The sequence below is a fragment of the Ostrinia nubilalis genome, chromosome 27, assembly GCF_963855985.1.
Source record: "Ostrinia nubilalis chromosome 27, ilOstNubi1.1, whole genome shotgun sequence".
Lineage (NCBI taxonomy): Eukaryota > Metazoa > Arthropoda > Insecta > Lepidoptera > Crambidae > Ostrinia > Ostrinia nubilalis.
In genome coordinates, this window is record NC_087114.1 from 2,405,207 (window position 1) to 2,424,648 (window position 19,442).

The window sequence follows — 19,442 nt, forward strand, 5'->3', positions numbered from 1 at the left end:
TCAATCTGCACCGCATTGTATTGTACCACAGCGATGCCATTTAGATGAATCATATTGTATCGAAGCGCAGCGAAGATATTAAGATACAGCGCCATCTATTGACACCGCATTGCCTCACTAGGTAGCGTCACGCTTAAAGCATCCGTGTGCCTTAGTAGCACGGAGCGCAGTGGCACTCATTTGTTTCTTCAGTGTCAAGCTAAAAGCGCTCGAGTGCCTTTGTAATACGGCGCACTGTAGCTCGAACTAGCTTCATTTGTTGTCGTCAACTCCAGCTCAGTAGCGCCAATCTAAAACCGTCCTTATTCTCTACACAATAAGGTACATACCTGTTCCTGCGTGAGTATGACCGGCTCGCCGGCGCGGCGCGGGCGCGGACTCCCCTCGGGCGTGTCGACGGGCGAGAACCAGTTCACGGTGGACTCCCCGTACGCGGAGCCGGCGGGCCGAGGGGGTAAGAGGGGGGTGCGTTCTGAGGGCGAGGATAGGCAGGGCTCTATGGGAGAGGACCGAGTGTCTTTGACTGACAATGAGTGAGAGCGCAAGAGACGTGACTCCATAATAAGGAGTGTAATTTGAGTGAGCGAGAGCGCGAATTAACAAAATAAATGTCACTTAGGCGTGACTCTATAAGAAAATGTCAAGGAGTATATTTGAGTGAGCGAGACCGCGAATTGACAAATGTCACTTAGAGACTGAACGCTTTAAGTTACTCAATGGCATTGCAGGGCTAAAATAATGGTGTAATTATAGAGACTATATCCTTATTAGTATCTAAGGGCGACTTCGAGGTTTTTAAATCGAGGCGCAACGAACACACATTACAGTAAAAGCGCCATCTATTGACACCGTACTGAATCACTTGGTAGCATCACGCTAAAAGCGCCCGCGGGCGCCATCACTGGTCAACTGCATCAATCTAAAATCGCCCGTGTGTCTCCGTAACACAGCGTATAGTGGCGCGCGCTAGCGCTGTCTGTTGTTATCACACTCCAGTACAATAGTGTCAAGCTGAAATAGTCTTTATGGTGAAGCTGCTGCCAAGCTAAAACCATCTTTAAACCTGTGGAATAAGGCACAAACCTGTTCCTGCGTGAGTATGACCGGCTCGCCGACGCGGCGCAGACGCGTTTCCCATTTAGCTGCGTCAATCTAAAACCATCCTTGTGTGTCTGTAACACGGCGCACTATGGCGCGCACTAGCTTCATCTCTTGTCATCACACTCTAGCTCCATTTTGGCAAGCTGAAACCGTCCTTATTCCCTATGTATTTCGACTGACTTACCTGTTCCTGCGTGAGTATGACAGGCTCGCCGGCGCGGCGCAGACGCGTTTCCCAGTTAGCTGCGTCAATCTAAAACCGTCCCTGTGTCTCTGTAAGACAGCGCATAATGCTTCATCTCTTATCATCACACTCTAGCTCCATTTTGCCAAGCTGAAACCATCTTTAAACCTGTGGAATAAGGTACATACCTGTTCCTGCGTGAGTATGACCGGCTCGCCGGCGCGGCGCGGGCGCGGACTCCCCTCGGGCGTGTCGACGGGCGAGAACCAGTTCACGGTGGACTCCCCGTACGCGGAGCCGGCGGGCCGAGGGGGTAAGAGGGGGGTGCGTTCTGAGGGCCCTTGGTGGGCTGTTGGGACAAAAAAGAACTTAGCTTTACATGCTGCCGGGTGTCTAGATGTGTTGAGGTAAAGTCCGGTCGCCGAGCACGTAGAATTTCGTCCAATGACCCCAAGCTACCCATCCTCATGGCGATTATCTCACTGCATCGCGAACCGCGCCGCGGTGCGCGGGACGAAAGATTCAATCATTATATGCAAGTACCTCAGTTTGTATAGAAAACACGCGCGGCACAACACACTGACAACGCGTTTGCGCACGGAATGATTAAATCTGTCGTCCCGCGTGCTGCGGCGGAACGCGGTGCAGTGGGATAATCGCCTCACTCGTGCGTAATTATATTGCTGTCGCGACTGTGCGACGGGCGGCCGCAGTGAGTGGGGTCATTGGACGATATTCTACGTGCTCGGCGACCGGACTTTATAACAATAATCGGTGTTTTTGTATGAAGTTTGACACATTTTTGCCAAAGTAAGATGGTGCAACTCGGCCTATTTCTTGCTAGGAAAAGGTTGACTAAGAAAATGTCATTTGGCATTAATTTAGCTTGTGTAACGAGTGTTAAAAAATTATAATTTCTGCTTGACAAAGGTTGACTGGTAGATAATGCTTTGTGGCCTTAAATTCGTTATTTCTACCGTATTATAGTGCAAATAAGTTTTGAAATTATCTGAACGTCATTTGGACATTGGACATTTTGTCTATGGTTATCCAGTGTCAGTTTAAGAATGACAGATGACAGTTCGATTTCATGAATATGATTTCTTATGGCAAAGAGAAGTCAATATTTCGCAAACTCCTCAAACGACACTACTATTACTTTCAAACCAATAAAAACAAGAAAACTTTTTTATACAACCTTTTTTTCAATAATCAATATATTCCATATTATTCTCCCTCTTTCTCACACACGATCTCTTTTTGGACACCTAGTCAGTTCACTGGTACTTAATAAAATACTTTAAAATGCCGGTTTTCCCCATCAATCCCTATTTTTTAAGTGACCCCTATTTATTATGGTAACACATAACAGGATTTTTTTTCATAGGGATCAATAAAAATTAGGGATTGATGGTGAAAACGGGCATAAAACCAATATAAATAGAGTCTTAATTACTTACCAATAGAGTCCAAAATCTGTTTGGCCTGCAACTCTTGCGGTAGCACTCTGAAGTCCAAAAACCACGTCTCACCCCACGAAAGGGTGAAAGAAGTGAGTATTAGGAATACTTGGTACACCGGCTGGGATGAGTCCGGCCACTGGAAGAAACGACTGTATTTGTAGGAGGTTACGGTTCAAATTACAAAGCCCAAGACCCACGTCTAATCCCACGAGAGGGTGAAAGAAGTGAGTATTAGGAACACTTGGTACACCGGCTGGGATGAGTCCGGCCACTGGAAGAAACGACTGTATTTATAGGAGCGTAGGGTGCAAATCACAGTGTTCAAGAACACGTCTCACACCAAGAGAGGGTGAAAGAAGTGAGTATTAGGAACACTTGGTACACCGGCTGGGATGAGTCTGGCCACTGGAAGAAACGACTGTATTTTTATGGGGGTAGGGTTTAATTTCCAAAGTCAAGGAACCAAGTCTCTCACCCCACTAGAGGGTGAAAGAAGTGAGTATTAGGAACACTTGGTACACCGGGTGGGATGAGTCCGGCCACTGGAAGAAACGACTGTATTTATAGGAGCTTAGGGTGCAAATCACAATGTTCAAGAACACGTCTCACACCAAGAGAGGGTGAAAGAAGTGAGTATTAGGAACACTTGGTACACAGGCTGGGATGAGTCCGGCCACTGAAAGAAACGACTGTATTTGTAGGGGGTTACGGTTCAAAATACAAAGGCAAGGAACCACGTCTCACGCATGAAAGGGTGAAAGAAGTGAGTATTAGGAACATTTGGTGGGTGGAGTCCGGCCACTGGAAGAAACGACTATATTTATTGGGGGTTAGGGTTCAAATTAGAGGTAGATGCTGAAGAAGTAAAGATGATAAAATGACACTTGGTACACTGTCTGGGGTGAGTCCGACCACTCGAAGAAACGACTGTAATGGTAGGAGATTAGGGTTCAAATTACAAGTAGATGAAGAAGAAATAGGGGTGATATGTCGATATTTTAATATCGATAGTTGAAATTTGTTGGCCGTTTGGTGTAGTGGTTCAGAACGGACTACTATGCCGAGAGGTCCCGGGTTCGATTCACGGCCGGGCAGAAATTGAAATGATGAATTTTAATTTCTGTGACGGGTCTGGGTGTTACTATGTATAATATGTATGTATTTAAAAAAAAAGTATATAAGTAGTATATCCGTTAAGCTAGCACCCATAACACAAGCATATTAATTGCTTACTTTGGGGCTAGATGGCGCTGTGTGAGATTGTCCAAAGATATTTAAAAAAAAAAAACATTGAAAATATTACAATATCAATGAGATGGTATCTAAAATGTCCCAGGGAAAGTTTGATGGGAATGAGAGTCCAACTATTTAATTAATTATATTTATACTCACATCGAAAACATAAACTTTCGCTATCAAGAAGAGACAAGTCCCTCCTGTAGAGATCTGAAACAAAACGCAAATTTATCTACACCAATATTGAATTCAATTATTTATTCTTATATAGGTACTCAACATCAAATAAACCGCACCTTCCGCGACGCGAACTTTAAAGATTTTCTTCTGACACAATCATGGTGCCCCAACAATATTGGTGTTATTTGAAAGCCCAATAAATATCCTTAAAGAAAAACACATTTAATTTCTAAATAAATGATTATCATATACTATAAATGTGACTTGAAAAGAGACCTCACTTTGGGCTCACCCCTGGGATCAATTAGACCAAATTTATTTTATTTTATTTTATTTTTCTTTATTCAGAAAACCACAGCTCTTCATAATAATAATACAAACAGGTATTTTTGTTCTTACAGCCAATAATGGATTCTATATATTATTACAATCTCGTAAAAAACAGTCAAAGGGGCAAAAAAAAGAAACATAGGCTTGCATGCAGGTTGTGTGTGTGTGTGTGTGTGTGTGTGTGTGTGTGTGTGTGTGTGTGTGTGTGTGAGGGCGTGTGCGTGAGTTTTCATTTACCTAATAAGTCGCAAATCTCCCTCTTGAAAGAGTGCCTGGACGTGCAAAACAAATCGACTTGAATTTTATGTAATAACAAATTTTATGGTTATAAAACCAAATAATGATCACACGTGTCCTCTTTAACAGATGAATACCGATTAATCCCAACTTAACAGTTTTATAGTCATAAAAGTTGGCTCAAGCGTAATAGCCTATTTTTTGAAGAAGTGACTCTGGATCCTTCTAAAGACACATTTTTGGGGTAAAAACCTTTCCTTTAATTAAATGAAGTTTAGAACTAGGCTTTTAAATGGTGCCAATATTGGTGGGAAGTGGGGATGCATACGTTTGAAAGTGCTTGTTGCGGGAGGTGCGATTTATTTGATGTTGAGTGTAGTTAGTCTAGCGCTAACTGAGTCAATACCTGGCACGGGGGTGGTGACGTATGGCGTGACAGAGCATAGAAGCAGAGTCAATACAAATGAGTAGGTCATCTTTATAGAAACGCACCGAGCGCGGTTTGTATGTGAGCGCGCCAATACGTATGCGGCGCGCACGCACACACTGACAAAATTTAGCGGGGATTAGCGGGGAGTTGCGCCGAATTTTGTTACTCTGATACAAGTCTGAAGCACATCTGTGGGCGGAGTGTGAGTTTACAAAATGTATGAAAATTTTAGTCTTTAAATGTTTCCTGCTAGGGGCGCTGTACAATCCGTCATACATTTAATGTCAGTTTTTGACACACTCACTAGTGAGCGCGTTTGATGTAAACTCACACTAGGCTCTCTGAAGTCTCCCTGCCGTTTGACCATCACAAAATCACCCTTATTGAGTTAAACGCTAACCTAGATGATTCCTGGGTTAAAAAGCAAGATTTTGAATTAGTATGTCGGTTAATTATCATAAAATACTCGACACGTATTATTTACTTGAAAATTTAAAGAGATAAAGCGCATCAAAGTTAAAATGAACGTAAATGAAATAAAAAGGCCCGTGACGTCAAGGCGTGCTTATAAGCGTAGCACTTTGTGACGTCACACGTTACTCCAAGGTATCATAACTTCGTAATTACTTGTATGATTATAAAATAAAAATATACGTGTCCAATATTTATTGATTATAATTAATAATAATAATTGACGGACTAAACGTTTTTAACACGCTTTTATTAGGTCGTCGTGTATGTAACTATGTAATGGAATCTAAGAATCTGAATTACACGCACTTCTAATTCTTGTATCATCATGAAACTTGGCAATTTTAAATTAGATGACAATACAATATTATGGTACCATCGAGCTGGTCTGATGATGGGACTGGAAGGTGGCCATAGGAACTCTTAAATGAAACGGCGGAATCGCATCGAGTTTGGGTTCATTGGATTTGTCTTTTCGAGCACTTTTTTGGCCTTTTAGTGCAGTAATTAAAAGCCTGTTTTTAGTTCTTTAAATCATTATTTAGGATACTTATTAATTAAGGAAACTAAAGCCCGGTCTGTGAGCACGTAAAATTTTGTCCAATGACCCCAAGCTACCCATCCTTATCTCTCGCGCGTAATTATATTGCTGTCGCGACTGTGCGACGGGCGCCCGCAGTGAGTGTGCGAGCGCGACAGCAACATAATTACGCGCGAGCGATAAGGATGGGTAGCTTGAGGTTATTGGACAAAATTCTACGTGCTCGCAGACCAGACTATAGCTTATTATACTTACTGCTATAACACTCCAGTTGTTGATGTACAGAAGAGCGTAGAACAGAAGTAGTAGTGTGAACCGACTGATGGCTACCAGTACTATGTCAAAAAGGGACGTTTTCATGTTGTAATGTATTATTTCTCTGTCGAATATCTGTTGTAATGTCTCGCCGCGCATCTGTGAACAAATGCAGTAACTGTATTGTAACTATCAAATCATCATTATCATCATTTCAGCCAGGGTTCGAAAGGATAATAAATTATCAATGATAATTATCACGATAATTAACAGATGGATAATTATCAGTTGATAATATCAAAAAAATGCGCTCGTAAAACTGAACTGTATTCGGAGTTTTCAAACTCGTGTGGAACAGTCCACACGAGTTTTAGAACAGAGAGAACAGTCATAATCATAATCATAATATCTTTATTTATACCCCAGGGTGAACGTTATTTAACATAGATAGTTCTAAAACCTATTTATTTAGCTCCAAAACGATCACTCGTTAACTAGCATCAAAATATTTATCTATTTTCCACAACGCTTTATGCGACTAGCGATGGATAACTTGACAACAATCAGTAACCAAAAACATAAAGCAGCAATCTCAATTTAACATCAGAATTTCTTATGAAACAATATGACAAAATGTATCTTACACTGTTGATAATTATCCGATAATTATCACGAAGCGTAATTATCTTGATAATTTCGAACCCTGATTTCAGCCACAGGACGTCCACTGCTGAACATAGGCCTCCCCCAATGCTTTCCATGTTGATCAAAAAAAGACGAATTAAATTAAAATCCATGTCAAAACTCACCATAACACAAATCAGCCACATCAAACTGGTGAACAGCAGGTCGAAGGTCACGAAGAGGCAGAAGAACCTTCGGACGGTGGACATCTTACCGTGGGGCCGGTGGCCAGCCACCAGGTCTTCGGAGACCAGGTTCACAGAGTGCGACTGCGACTGCGAGTAGGCTGGAAAAGAAATAGTATTGGGGTGAATACATTCTTAACAAATTGTTTATAGGGATCATAATCGTATCAATACAGTATTAAATTGAGTTGAAATGTCGCGTGACGTAACTTTTAATTAAAAAAATATATACAGGGTGGAATTTAACAGTTTCATTATCGTCACCAGGCCATATAGTCTCCACTGCAGGAGCACGACTCTCTAATTTACCAGAGGCAAATGGAGGGTTTGGCCTGTGTAGGCCAAACCAGTGTGGGGAGTGTTCCCCACACTGGTACGAATGGTTGGAGAGGCGAAAAGTTACTGTTACATTGATCTACTTAGGCCCGATTATATAAATCACAAACAAGATCCAAAATAAGAACCATAATATTATCATTTTACCTTTGAATCCGGTTGTGAAAATCTTCGGAGGTGTTTGCCCAGCAGTGGGCGTTTCGTTGCGAGCCCTTAATAAGTGATCCACCCATATCGAAGTGTAGATTGTTGGGTGAATGCCCTCGCACATTGTCTTTGAAATAACTTATGCCCGTATTCCCAAACTATACTATGAGGTCTCACAGTGGACGCACATGGTGACACACAAACCAATCACAGAGCTCTATTCAACGCTGTGTGTTCGATTTGCTTTTTTTATCCACAACGAGAAAGCTCTTGGCCTGTGTCTCACCTGATGGTAAGTGACGATCAGGCCGAAGGTGGAAGCGAGCTTCACCCGAATTCCTCAACCACGGAGGAACTGGCTATCTTACCTCTAACTGCCGGAACACAACAATGCTGTTAACATTGTCGTTATGGCGACACACTTAGGTAAGATGGTGGTAGCTAGCCAGGCGGACTTAGAACAAGCCCTACCACCAACCAAACCGAACAGATAAAATCTGCCCCCACTGGGAATCGAACCACTAGACAACAGAGGCGGTTAAATGTTTTTGTCATGTCAAATGTCTGACACTTCAGATTTTGTATGCTCTGTCACGTCGTGTATAGATGACCCACGCTGAACTGTCCCACCAAACTCAATGACAGGGGGGCGCTACCATCGTTCAACTATATGGTTTCCAACATGGCAAAAATCTGAACCAGCGATCCGGTATTGACGGTGGCGCCCCACTGTCAATGTCATCGACAGGACAGTCCAGTATTTTGGAACTATATGTCAAAGTCACCCCTCCCGTGCTGCTCCTATACCTCAAACACTGACTGACTTCTGTGCTAGAGCAGTGGTTCTTAACCGGTGGTCCGCGGACCATTGGTGGTCCCTGGAGGCATTCCAAGTGGTCCACGAAGACATCGTAATAAACAAGTGACGTGACGTGATGTGTCGAGTCGAGTCAACACAACGCAAACGGCGCACAGTGGGCGAGAAATCGACCTCCCTTTCACAGGATTTTGAAAAAAAAAAAGTGGTCCCTGACAAGACAGAAATTTGGTAAAATGGTCCCTCGTGACTTAAAGGTTAAGAACCACTGTGCTAGAGTCTAGACCTATAAATCCGAATGGGTTCACCACAATAGTCCAGCCTAGTCTTAATTTAAAACAATAAATCACAACCACTACTACCAACGACGTCTAAACTACTAATACGTTTCGAAAGTGACGTTCCACCCCTTTTTGATAGTGATGTGACATAGGACAATATCGTTATCGATGTTTATCTTAAGGTCGTTAGACTGGAATTACTCATGAGAGAGCATTAAAGGACTTAATGACTTATCAACCCGCAAAGGAATGTTAACTGTATCAACTCAAGGCGGTCAGTATTTTTATGAAACTCCGTACTGCAACGCACACGTATCCGCACCGTAACGTAAACGCCTCGCCTCGCGGTTGACAGCCCGCAAAAGACGAGACAACGCGCGAAAGGCGAGATAGCTCGGGATATTGGGGGAGGCCTATGTTCAGCAGTGGACGTCCTATGGCTGAAATGATGATGATGATGATGATGATGACGTCTACTATGACCTTTACTCTGAGAAAGAGCATTAACTCGTGGAACCCTAAGTAATCGCATGAGACTGCGGTAACAATTGATTTCTATTGTGTCTCGATTCGCTGATATAGATCGTTTCATCCACCAAGACGCGCCCCACCAATTTTTGGTCGAGGGAACTCGGGGTGCGGGGAGTTTGCGTCATTATTGTAGTGTGCATGTGTGCACTCATTGATAATTTAGCGTGTACCGATAACAATCAAACATTAGCGGAAGAATGGTGGGGTAGCGTCTTCGTGGTGAAACGATCTATACTAGAAGGACTACCATAGTATCATTATTTTAAGTATCTACATAAATATAAATTTTGTTTTCGTAAATAATGTTGTAAATCACTTAATCAATACTATCCGCAGGTCAAATGCCAGATCAATATTGACAAGTAACTAATACTTAAATAATATAAATCTACAACTTCATTTATTCGATTGGCAAATAAGGAAGTCTATGTCTAAGCAAATAGAAGCTGTATATTTTTCTAACAAAGCCGAATAATAGCTATGTACTCGTATGTATCTAATTTATTGAGTTTGTCTAATTACTCGAAACTTTCGATTGAAAAGTGAAGAAATTTTGAGGATATTGGTTACAGCTCTGTAAGTCTGTACCTCTAGCATGAACAATTTTCGTCTTCGAATCGTTTGCGTATTCGACAAAATTCGATACTCAACCTTCGAATTAAACGATAACGTGACAATTTTGATTCTCAAAATAAGTTTCGTACAACCATTTCTCATATTAAGTTCACTTTACGACACGTTCACAAGGGCGTTATTGTAGTTTTCGTACTAAATTTTATGATGGCGATTCAAATACGCAAAAGATTCGAAATCGAAAGTTTTACGTGCTAGCCGGTACTGATCGAGTGCTTACAAAGTTGTGCAAAGACTGTCGATAAATCATCGACATTCGTAACAGACATCCCTATTACTATTACCTGTTTCTCCACCTTGTGTATCCCTTATCCTGTCTATTAAAAAAGGGAACCCGAATCTTGTTTAGGCAAGATACTTAACATCTTATTCAGGTAGGTAGAAAACTTAATATCTTTTTTTAAAGTGATGAGTAGTTTTTTTTTATTTAACAAAGGTTGAATATAATAGCTGAACTTAATAATAATAATAATTTATAATAATAATAATTTATTTATTTTCGTATAGTAGTACAAGGGTACATAATACAATGAAAAAACGATGACCCCTGCAGAAGTATAAAACTGTGTCGCAGGGATCAACGCCCTCCTCCAAGAAACAATACTTACATAATTTTATAAAGTACATCCAAATTAAGAAAAAAGCAAAAAAATTAACAATAAATAAATTTTTTACAAAAAAAAGACTAAAAATCTACTAGGAACTAGTGAAGTTTACTAGTTTACTTTAGAACTTGGCGGGGGAATTGCCGCTAAATTATGACCCTGCTTCAGTTAGACGTATAAATTGTTCCTTTTTCTATTTCAATGTATCCCGCTATAGTAAAACTAGGAGTTGCGGATTCAAATCGACGAATAACGAAATAACGATTTTTTGTGGATTGTAGTTTCATTATTAGCATATTTTGCATTACTTAAAATGAAACAAAAAAATACCATGAACTTAGGTATAGTTAGTGCTCAATACATTAATCTGTCCCCACCGGTAATCGAATCCGCAACTACTGTTGGCTGTAGTTCGCTACGTAAACCACCAAGCCATGTTACCGTCATTAAGGGGGTAATTATAATTAACCATACAAAGATCCACTTAAAATACTAAGCCAAACTATAAAAACTCAGATAATATTATCTCATTCTCATAGACACAAAAACATCATAAATAGGTATATGATAGATAAGTAAAATATTGTTGATGCTTAAGGTGAGAGCACACTAGAGCAGCAACTTGTAACAGAACATCGAACTGTTATAATTTTTCTGCTATCTATCTACTGCATATTATTTACTTGCAATTTAATCAGTAAAGGTTCAGCCAAACCAACGCGATCACACGAGAACAGCTGGCGTGCAGCGAATAGTTTAGCATAGGATAGTTTTTATCCCTGTTTCAAAAACCGGGATAAAAACTATCCTATGTCCTTTCCCGGGACTCAAACTATCTCTATGCCAAATTTCATCAAAATCGGTTAGTGGTTTAGGCGTGAAAGCGAGACAAACATCCAGACATCGAAACTTTCGCATTTATAATATTAGTAGGATGTAGGATGGTTACACGAAAATGCGCAAGTGATTATTCACCCTAATAGTAGCAATCGGGAAGCGATACACATTATTATTTCTGGAATGGTGTCACTTTATCTGTCCGTACGTAAATAGAGAATTTGCTCTTTTAATAACATAATAGTGGCTCCTTCACCTTACTACAATAATTTGACTTTGCGAGTACTACACTACAAAATTACAAAAATTACTATGAGGTCTCAAAGTACGCGTGGACCCCGTTTTACCCCCTTAGGGGTTGAATTTTGGGAAATCCCGTCTTAGTGAGCACCTAAATACGTTCTAAAAGGAACCCCCATGCAAAATTTGAGATATCCATAGATATGGAAAGCTCCTAGCACTTGTAGTTTCTGAGATTTTGTGATGAGTGAGTCAGTCAGTCAGTCATTGACCTTTCGCTTTTACAGATATAGATTTGGTACTTACACAGCTGATGTGGATTCGTGACACTACTGAGCAGCGACTCGGCGGCCACCCGAATGTGGTGGCGATCTGCCATTATGCTCCTGCAATGTTCAAAATTATCATAATTATTGACTAATTACATACTAATCATGTTCAAACAGCAGTGTTGAAGGTAATTTTAACCATTCTTTCTGGGCTTCAAAGATAACAGCAAAAAAAAGGTTAGGTTAAGGTACTAGCCCCCCCCCCATTGAATAAAGGTCATAAAACGAAAAAACTGTTTAATATTTTTGTGTAAAGGATAACGCACACTTATCAACCCGGAAAGGGATCAACACCGTATCGCCTTTCGCGTTAACGCAATACGGTGCGGATAAGTGTGCATTGCAGTCCAGTTTCATACAAAGAATACTGACCGCCTCTAGTTGATACGGTTACAATCCGTTTCCGGATTGATAAGTGTGCTTGTGCTTTATACAAAAAAATAATAAACAGTTTTAGTCACCAATAAAGTAGGGCAGTCTTTCCCAAAGTGGGCGATAACGCCCCCTTGAGGGCGCTGCAGACTTAAAGGGGGGCGGTAAGAGACCCAGAAAAAAAAATCGGGACGTTGTGTAGAGGCTTGGGAGGCGTCATTTACTAGGAGGACTCTTAGACACCGACTGAACACTCGACACTCGGCTACAAATGGGGGCGCTAAAAAGAATTTATTCTCAAAGTGGGCAGTACACAAAATAAGTTTGGGAACCGCTGAAGTAGGGGAAAGTGACTTGCACTGTGTTGTTTGCTCACCAACAATATGCTACGTTAACTGTCCTTCTTTTGTTATATTTAGCCACTGACTTTTAGTTGGCCGATAGTTGGATCGATTTACAATTTGCATAAAGAATCGGCCGATACCAAATCGGTGTAATGTGCGCACTTCCATACATGCCCATACAGATCAACTGCCCGACTTTACTATCGGCCGACGAAAAATCAGTGGTCTGCGCCTAAGCTCAGACAGTAATATGTTAATGAAGTTAGAGAGCAAATACTTTATGATCTACAGTATTTAATGATGTTTACCTTAGGTTAATGATTCCAACATTTAAAAAGATTTGTAACGAGATGTTGTTTTAACTGGTAATTATGTAATTAGACTGATTAGCTCTCCTCAAAATAATGATTTAAAGGCAAAATAAAAATAAAGGCTAAATATTGTAGTAAAGAATGGGTTTTATTCAAATATGTTAATTCAAATATGTAATTATGTCATTCAGGTAATACCTACAGAATAAATTATTATGCTTTATTATAACAATTTTCCTTAAGTTGTCATATGCTTACGTAAATAATTCTGTTAAATATTGCTAGTTTTAATAGCATTTTACAGACAAAGCTAAAAACTCAGTAAATTGCATAAATTGAGGCTTTTGATATATTGGAGGAAGCTCTTGGCCTGCATCGCCTGATGGATAATGATGATCAGTCCAAAAGTAGAAGCGAGCTTCACCCAATCCTCAAACAGAGGAACTGGCTTGAATTTAAATATTTAACCAATCACAGGACATGATAATCTAAGCCTGAGATTGAATCAAGTTTTTAACATTGTATAAAGCCTGGTCCGTGAGCACGTATAATTTTGTCCAATGACCCCAAGCTACCCATCCTTATCGCTCGCGCGTAATTTTATTGCTGTAGCGACTGTGCGACGGGCGCCCGCAGTGAGTGTGCGAGCGCAACAGCAACATAATTACGCGCGAGCGATAAGGATGGGTAGCTTGGGGTCATTGGACAAAATTCTATGTGCTCACGGACCAGGCTTTACCAATATTATAAAGTTAAATCTTTTTAATTAGATTTGATTGTTTGTATTGAATAGGCTCCAACACTACTGGACTGATTTGAAAAAATCTTTCACCATTAGATTGCTACATTATTTTTCCTGAACATTCGCCAGGTCAGCTAACTTTGTGATACTGACCTTAAGAATTAACTAACACAGTATATGGTTGCTCAGTACACATTTATTTGACTTAAAGGTTAAATTACAGTATTACTAAAATAAAAAGAATTGAAAATATCTGTTGTTACACGCTTTGAGAGCAAATGATATTGTGTATGCAAAACTAACTGGCATACAAATCTAGATAAACAATACTTGTTTTTGGGTCGAATGATATTTCAGATGATTATGTGCATGATTCATTTCAGATTCATTATGTATTTCAATTTTAATGATCATTATTAACATGTTTAACATAAAGGGCACAAAACAATGAAATAATTAGAGTAATTTATCGTAAATATTACATTTTTATTGCAGTAATTAAAGAAATATGTTAAGAAAATATCTAGATAAAAGGAGAACTAAGAAAATTAATCTCAAAATGACCTTCACACAAATTGCATAATAAACAGTATTTTACCATAAAATCTAATGGTAGAAAGTTGTCGTAATGAATACTAAATAGCTCTCGAGTGTTTAGTCATCAATTATTTCATGTCACACAAAGAAATACCTCGTTTTATCGCGAACAATGTTCAACAATCGCCACTGTGCACTTTACATCAGTTCCGGACACACAACAACTGGTTCTAGGATCGAAGTATGAAACAAACACCACGTCTTATTCGTAAAAAGATTAGAAATTGTTTCCAAACAATGCAATTCGTAGAAATGATAACAAAAATTACTGCACAACAAATCACAGGGAAATCCACTTTGATTTACTAATTTTGACATTAGAAAGAACGTTCCGTTCAATGCACTTCTTATATCCAAAGCCCAATCAACAGTCACTGCATTTATTGTATTTGTTGCATGTGTTGTATTTTTTGTATATATAAATTTATTTTTTATCAACTTCGAATAGAAACTAATGAGTAATATAATTAAAATTTATATGTAATATAATATTGTAATATTTTGATATAGGTACTTACGCGAAAAGGAACGTAGAACCAACTGTCTGTGTTTCGTTTTTTTTTTTGGTTTCGTTCTTTCCTCTTGCAGGAAAAGGCAAAGGCATTCGCCATACAGCCAAGTCTTCAGTTTGTATTCACGGAGACGGCGCGAGAGAGAGGAAACATTTTCATTTTGAAGCCGACTGAGTAATTTCCCTTCAATATTATTTTTTTCCCTTCAACTTCGGCTTCGAATTTCTTCAAATTTCTTCTTTAGTGGTAACTAAGAACTTGTATAATGCTACGAAACAGTTTTCATTTTTGAGAAGATCAGGTAGAGAGCGCGGGATGACTTCTGGTTCTTTATAAACTTGTAATAAGTCTTCTATCAAAATGAGTCTTTGGAGTGAAAATATAGAACACTCGAAGAATATGTGATGGAGGGATTGATTAGCTTGATTGCAGAATGAGCATGATGGGGAGGTGATCATGTTCATCCGGTGGAGATGTTCATTAAAACGGCCATGTCCAATTCTTAATCTTGATATGTAAGAATAAAACTTTCTGTTCTTATAGGTTCCTTTTGTAAACCAGGGCTTTCCTATTCCATGGTTAATCTGGTGGTACCATTTTCCTTTAGTTTGAATACTTTCTTGCCAGTGGTCTAGCCATTTTTTCTTCATTAGTTCTTTTAAAAGGGTTGAACAGTCTGTATATGATATTTTGATCTTTTTAACAGGTACTACATCTGATGTGTTTGTTATAAGCTTAGCTAAAGTGTCTGCCTCTTCATTGCCCACTACGCCCACATGTGAAGGTGTCCAGAAAAAAATAATATCTCTGCCCATGTTACATAGTTTGTGATATTTTTCTTTTATTTGAAAAATAATATAGTTTGTTTTTGCGTTATGACACGGGTTCGACAAAGCTTCTAAAACACTCATGCTGTCGGAAACTATTATCCATTTTTCAATGTTTGAATGCTCAATGTACTCCAGAGCAGCCAGCACTGCGCATGCCTCGGCAGTATAAATACTTGCTGCAGATGGTAATTTTATCCCATGACCAATCTTAACATTTATAGCCTGACCAGGAACATAAAAACCCTGGCATAGAGGCGCGTCAATTGCATTTGATAGTGCAACACTGAGTACAGTCGTACCTGTGTTAAATTAATAGGCTAACTTTATGTATCAGGATTCAGGATTACGGGCTAATTTGATATTTTCATAAATTAACGAAAAAATATTATTATAGGTAACCTGGTTTAAATAAATTAAATGAAACCATCAATCGAGCTAGTAGGATTTATTTTATTATTCATCAATAATCAAATTCAGAACTTGAATATTCAACTGCAATGTTTGCTCATGAACGCTTCAAACTCGGTACTTCTTTCCCAATTCCATAAAATTCAACACTTAGAAAGTGACTAAAAATTTTAAAATAGGTAGTTGAAACAAACCACAGCTAATTTTCATAGTGGACTGTACTATGCGATAAACATGTCAGTCAATTTGACAACCTTTGTCGGAAACATTATTCAATGAAAATATTGTCCGAACCCTTAGTATTTCTCTTCGACAAATACTTTAACACATTGTAAACCACTTTTCTTTCACGACTATAAAAAGATTTTAGCAATTTAATTCACAAAATCAATTGCGCACATTTAAAATAAAGTTTGTTTACACTTTGACACCAATAGACTGACATGCAAGGTGACATGACAATGAAGTTTTCAGTTACTGTTGCCATTAAAAGAAATTAGTACCATTAGTTTTCCGCAACATGGCGAGGGTTTTTATGTTCCTGGTCAGGCTATAAGTCATAAAATGCCATAGAAACCTTATCTTCGGTTTTTGAACCATCAGTGTATATTTGTCTATAGCCTTCCCAAGAATTAAGTTCATTATTTACAACATATTTACAAGAAAGTTTTTTATTAATTATTACATTTATAAAACAAAACTTACTGTCATATTCACCTCCATAACACGGTAATAAATCGCTAGTATGTACATTATTATCATCTTTTAACCTTCTGATATCCGATAGCACAGTACTCAAATAAGAAGGAAAATTAATTTGTAATAACTTAGTCGTTAATAAACTATTATTTACAGACAACAATCTCATCAAAAACGTTTGTCTAAGATAATCAAATCTAATGAATAAAGGAGGTAAGTTGCACTCGATTTGCATTGAATTAATTGGTGAGGTGTTCATTGCTCCTAATATAAGTCGCAAATTCTTATTTTGGATTTTTTCAAGTTTCTCTACAAGTTTCTTATCAGAGGCAAAACAAAAAAATGCATATTCAAAATGGCTTCTTACCAAAGATTTATATAATAATAAAAGTATTTTAGGATCTGCACCCCAATTGGTTCCAGTAAGAGATTTAAGAATATTTGTAGCACGTAGAGATCTTTCTATAAGGCAATCAACATAGGGTTTCCAAGAGAAGTTTTGTTGGAAAGTAACACCTAAGAATTTTGCACCTGATTCCAGTGGTAGTTCTTGATGGTTATATTTAATACCCGAACTTAATAAATGTATGCAGCGTTTCTTAAAAACAACAACTTTACTTTTATTTGCATTAACATCTAAATTCAAATACGATAGATAATTATGCAGTTTATTAAGTAGTACATTTATTTTGCTTGTTAACGTGGACAAATTTGGGCCTTGAGTATATATTGCTAAATCATCTGCAAATTGTAAATTACATATTTGGGGATCAGGTCCCAAAATTTCATTTAGCCTATGAATGTATATAATATACAACAACGGGCTCAAAATACCTCCTTGACAAACTCCTTTGAAAGAGAGTCTTGGACCATATAATTTATTATTAAGTTTAACATGTACTAAGCGATTATTTAAAAAATTATGTAACCAGGCCACAATTTTAGTTGGAAGACCTAATGAAGAGAGAATCGAGGATAACACAGTAAGATTGACATTGTTAAAGGCACCGACAATATCAAAGAAAACGCAGATTAGATAGTTATTTTCTTTTAAAGCCTTTTGTATGTCTGTGTATAAACAACCTAAACTTTCACGAGCGGAACGCCCACGTCTGAACCCAAATTGATTGCTTGGAAGCAAATTATTACTTTCTATGTAAAACTCCAGACGCTGTTTTATCAATTGTTCAAAAATTTTACCTACACACGATGTTAAAGCTATCGGACGATATGAGTCTGGACTATTTTTATCTTTATTCGGTTTTAATATGGGAACTAAGCAGTCAGTCTTCCATTGACCTGGAATCAGATTTTCCTTCCACAAACTATTAATGATAAATAGAAATTTTAATAGGTTTTCTTTATTTAATTTTTTTAACATTTTATAAGAGATAAAATCCAAGCCGCAAGCGGTGTCCTTTCGTGATTTGATCGCTGATATAAGCTCAGTAAACGTAAACATGCTTAACAGATAAGAATTTGCATTACTTGCTGTACAATTAGTGAAATCTAATGGTGGCGATTCTGCATGGTCTGGAGTGTATTTCGTAAGAAAATCATGAACCCAAAGCGGACAAGAATCATTCTGCGAAAACTTGCAATTATTACTTTTATTAAATTTACGTAAAGTATTCCAAATAAGAGATATGGGAGTAAATCTACTTAAATTTGAACAAAATTCTTTCCAACTCTCAATTTTCTCTGTATTAATAACACGCTTTTTTAGGGCTTGTAATTTTTTAAAATGTATATAATTTTCAAGAGTAGGGTCATTTTTGAATTGCACGTAAGCTTCTTTCGAGTTTTGTACAGCACTAGCACAGCGATCATTCCACCAAGGAACCGAAAGACGTTTAGATTTTTTAACTGACGATCTGTGTGGAACGAAACGTTGAGATTGACTTTTTTTATTTGAGTTTGGCATTGACATATCGCACCTTTAAAGTTAAACCGTTACTAAACGAATTTTTCGCAAAAATGAGTTATCAACGCCATCTTACTAAAGGACACGTAAACTACAAGATAAAATAGACCACTTCTTCAAAATTGCCTTCTTACGCCATCTAGCGTTAAAGCATAACGTTACTAAGCCAAACTTTGAACGGCTCGCTAAATACAATAACGGGTCTATGCAAGTAAGAACGTGTTTGTTGCGGAGTGATGACGAAAGTTTAAATTCATAGTGTGATTATTTGGATAGTAACGGCCGTTCGTCACAAAAAAGGTAAGTTGTTTAGTTTTTTTAATGAGTAAAGTGTGACTATATGTTTAAACACAGTTTTCGTTTAAAAAAAATACACAATTCATTATAAAATTTCTTTGGTAAACGGTAACAGTTGGTATAGTCACAGTTTGCCTTAATTTTTTTAGGTACTTATCTAATAATATTTATCACTAAAGGGTGCCTATTTCGTTAATTACAGTTTTTCAATAAGCAATGAGTAAATTTTATGATAGGTATGCCTAGTTACAATAGTGAAACATTTTTTTTAGTCTATAATAAAATATAGATTAAAAGCATTTATTTGCTCCAGGTGATGTCGTATTTCCGGAACCCACGTTTGGCTCGCATTA

The 19,442-nt window shown here is 38.3% G+C and overlaps 1 protein-coding gene across 1 annotated transcript in view; it reads right to left on the minus strand.

The window, feature by feature from the left end:
• LOC135084975 (steroidogenic acute regulatory protein-like) overlaps positions 1 to 14,719 on the minus strand; it is a 29,379-nt gene extending 14,660 nt beyond the window's left edge. The window contains exons 1-7 of the mRNA XM_063979734.1: positions 14,514 to 14,719; positions 12,031 to 12,110; positions 7,238 to 7,398; positions 6,429 to 6,587; positions 4,141 to 4,194; positions 2,746 to 2,884; positions 1,474 to 1,634 (exon numbers count right to left, since the gene is read on the minus strand). Coding sequence (XP_063835804.1) covers positions 1,474 to 1,634; positions 2,746 to 2,884; positions 4,141 to 4,194; positions 6,429 to 6,587; positions 7,238 to 7,398; positions 12,031 to 12,103 — 747 coding nt within the window. The 5' untranslated portion in view covers positions 12,104 to 12,110; positions 14,514 to 14,719. The remainder of the gene's footprint in view (positions 1 to 1,473; positions 1,635 to 2,745; positions 2,885 to 4,140; positions 4,195 to 6,428; positions 6,588 to 7,237; positions 7,399 to 12,030; positions 12,111 to 14,513) is intronic.
• Between the last annotated feature and the right edge of the window lie 4,723 nt (positions 14,720 to 19,442).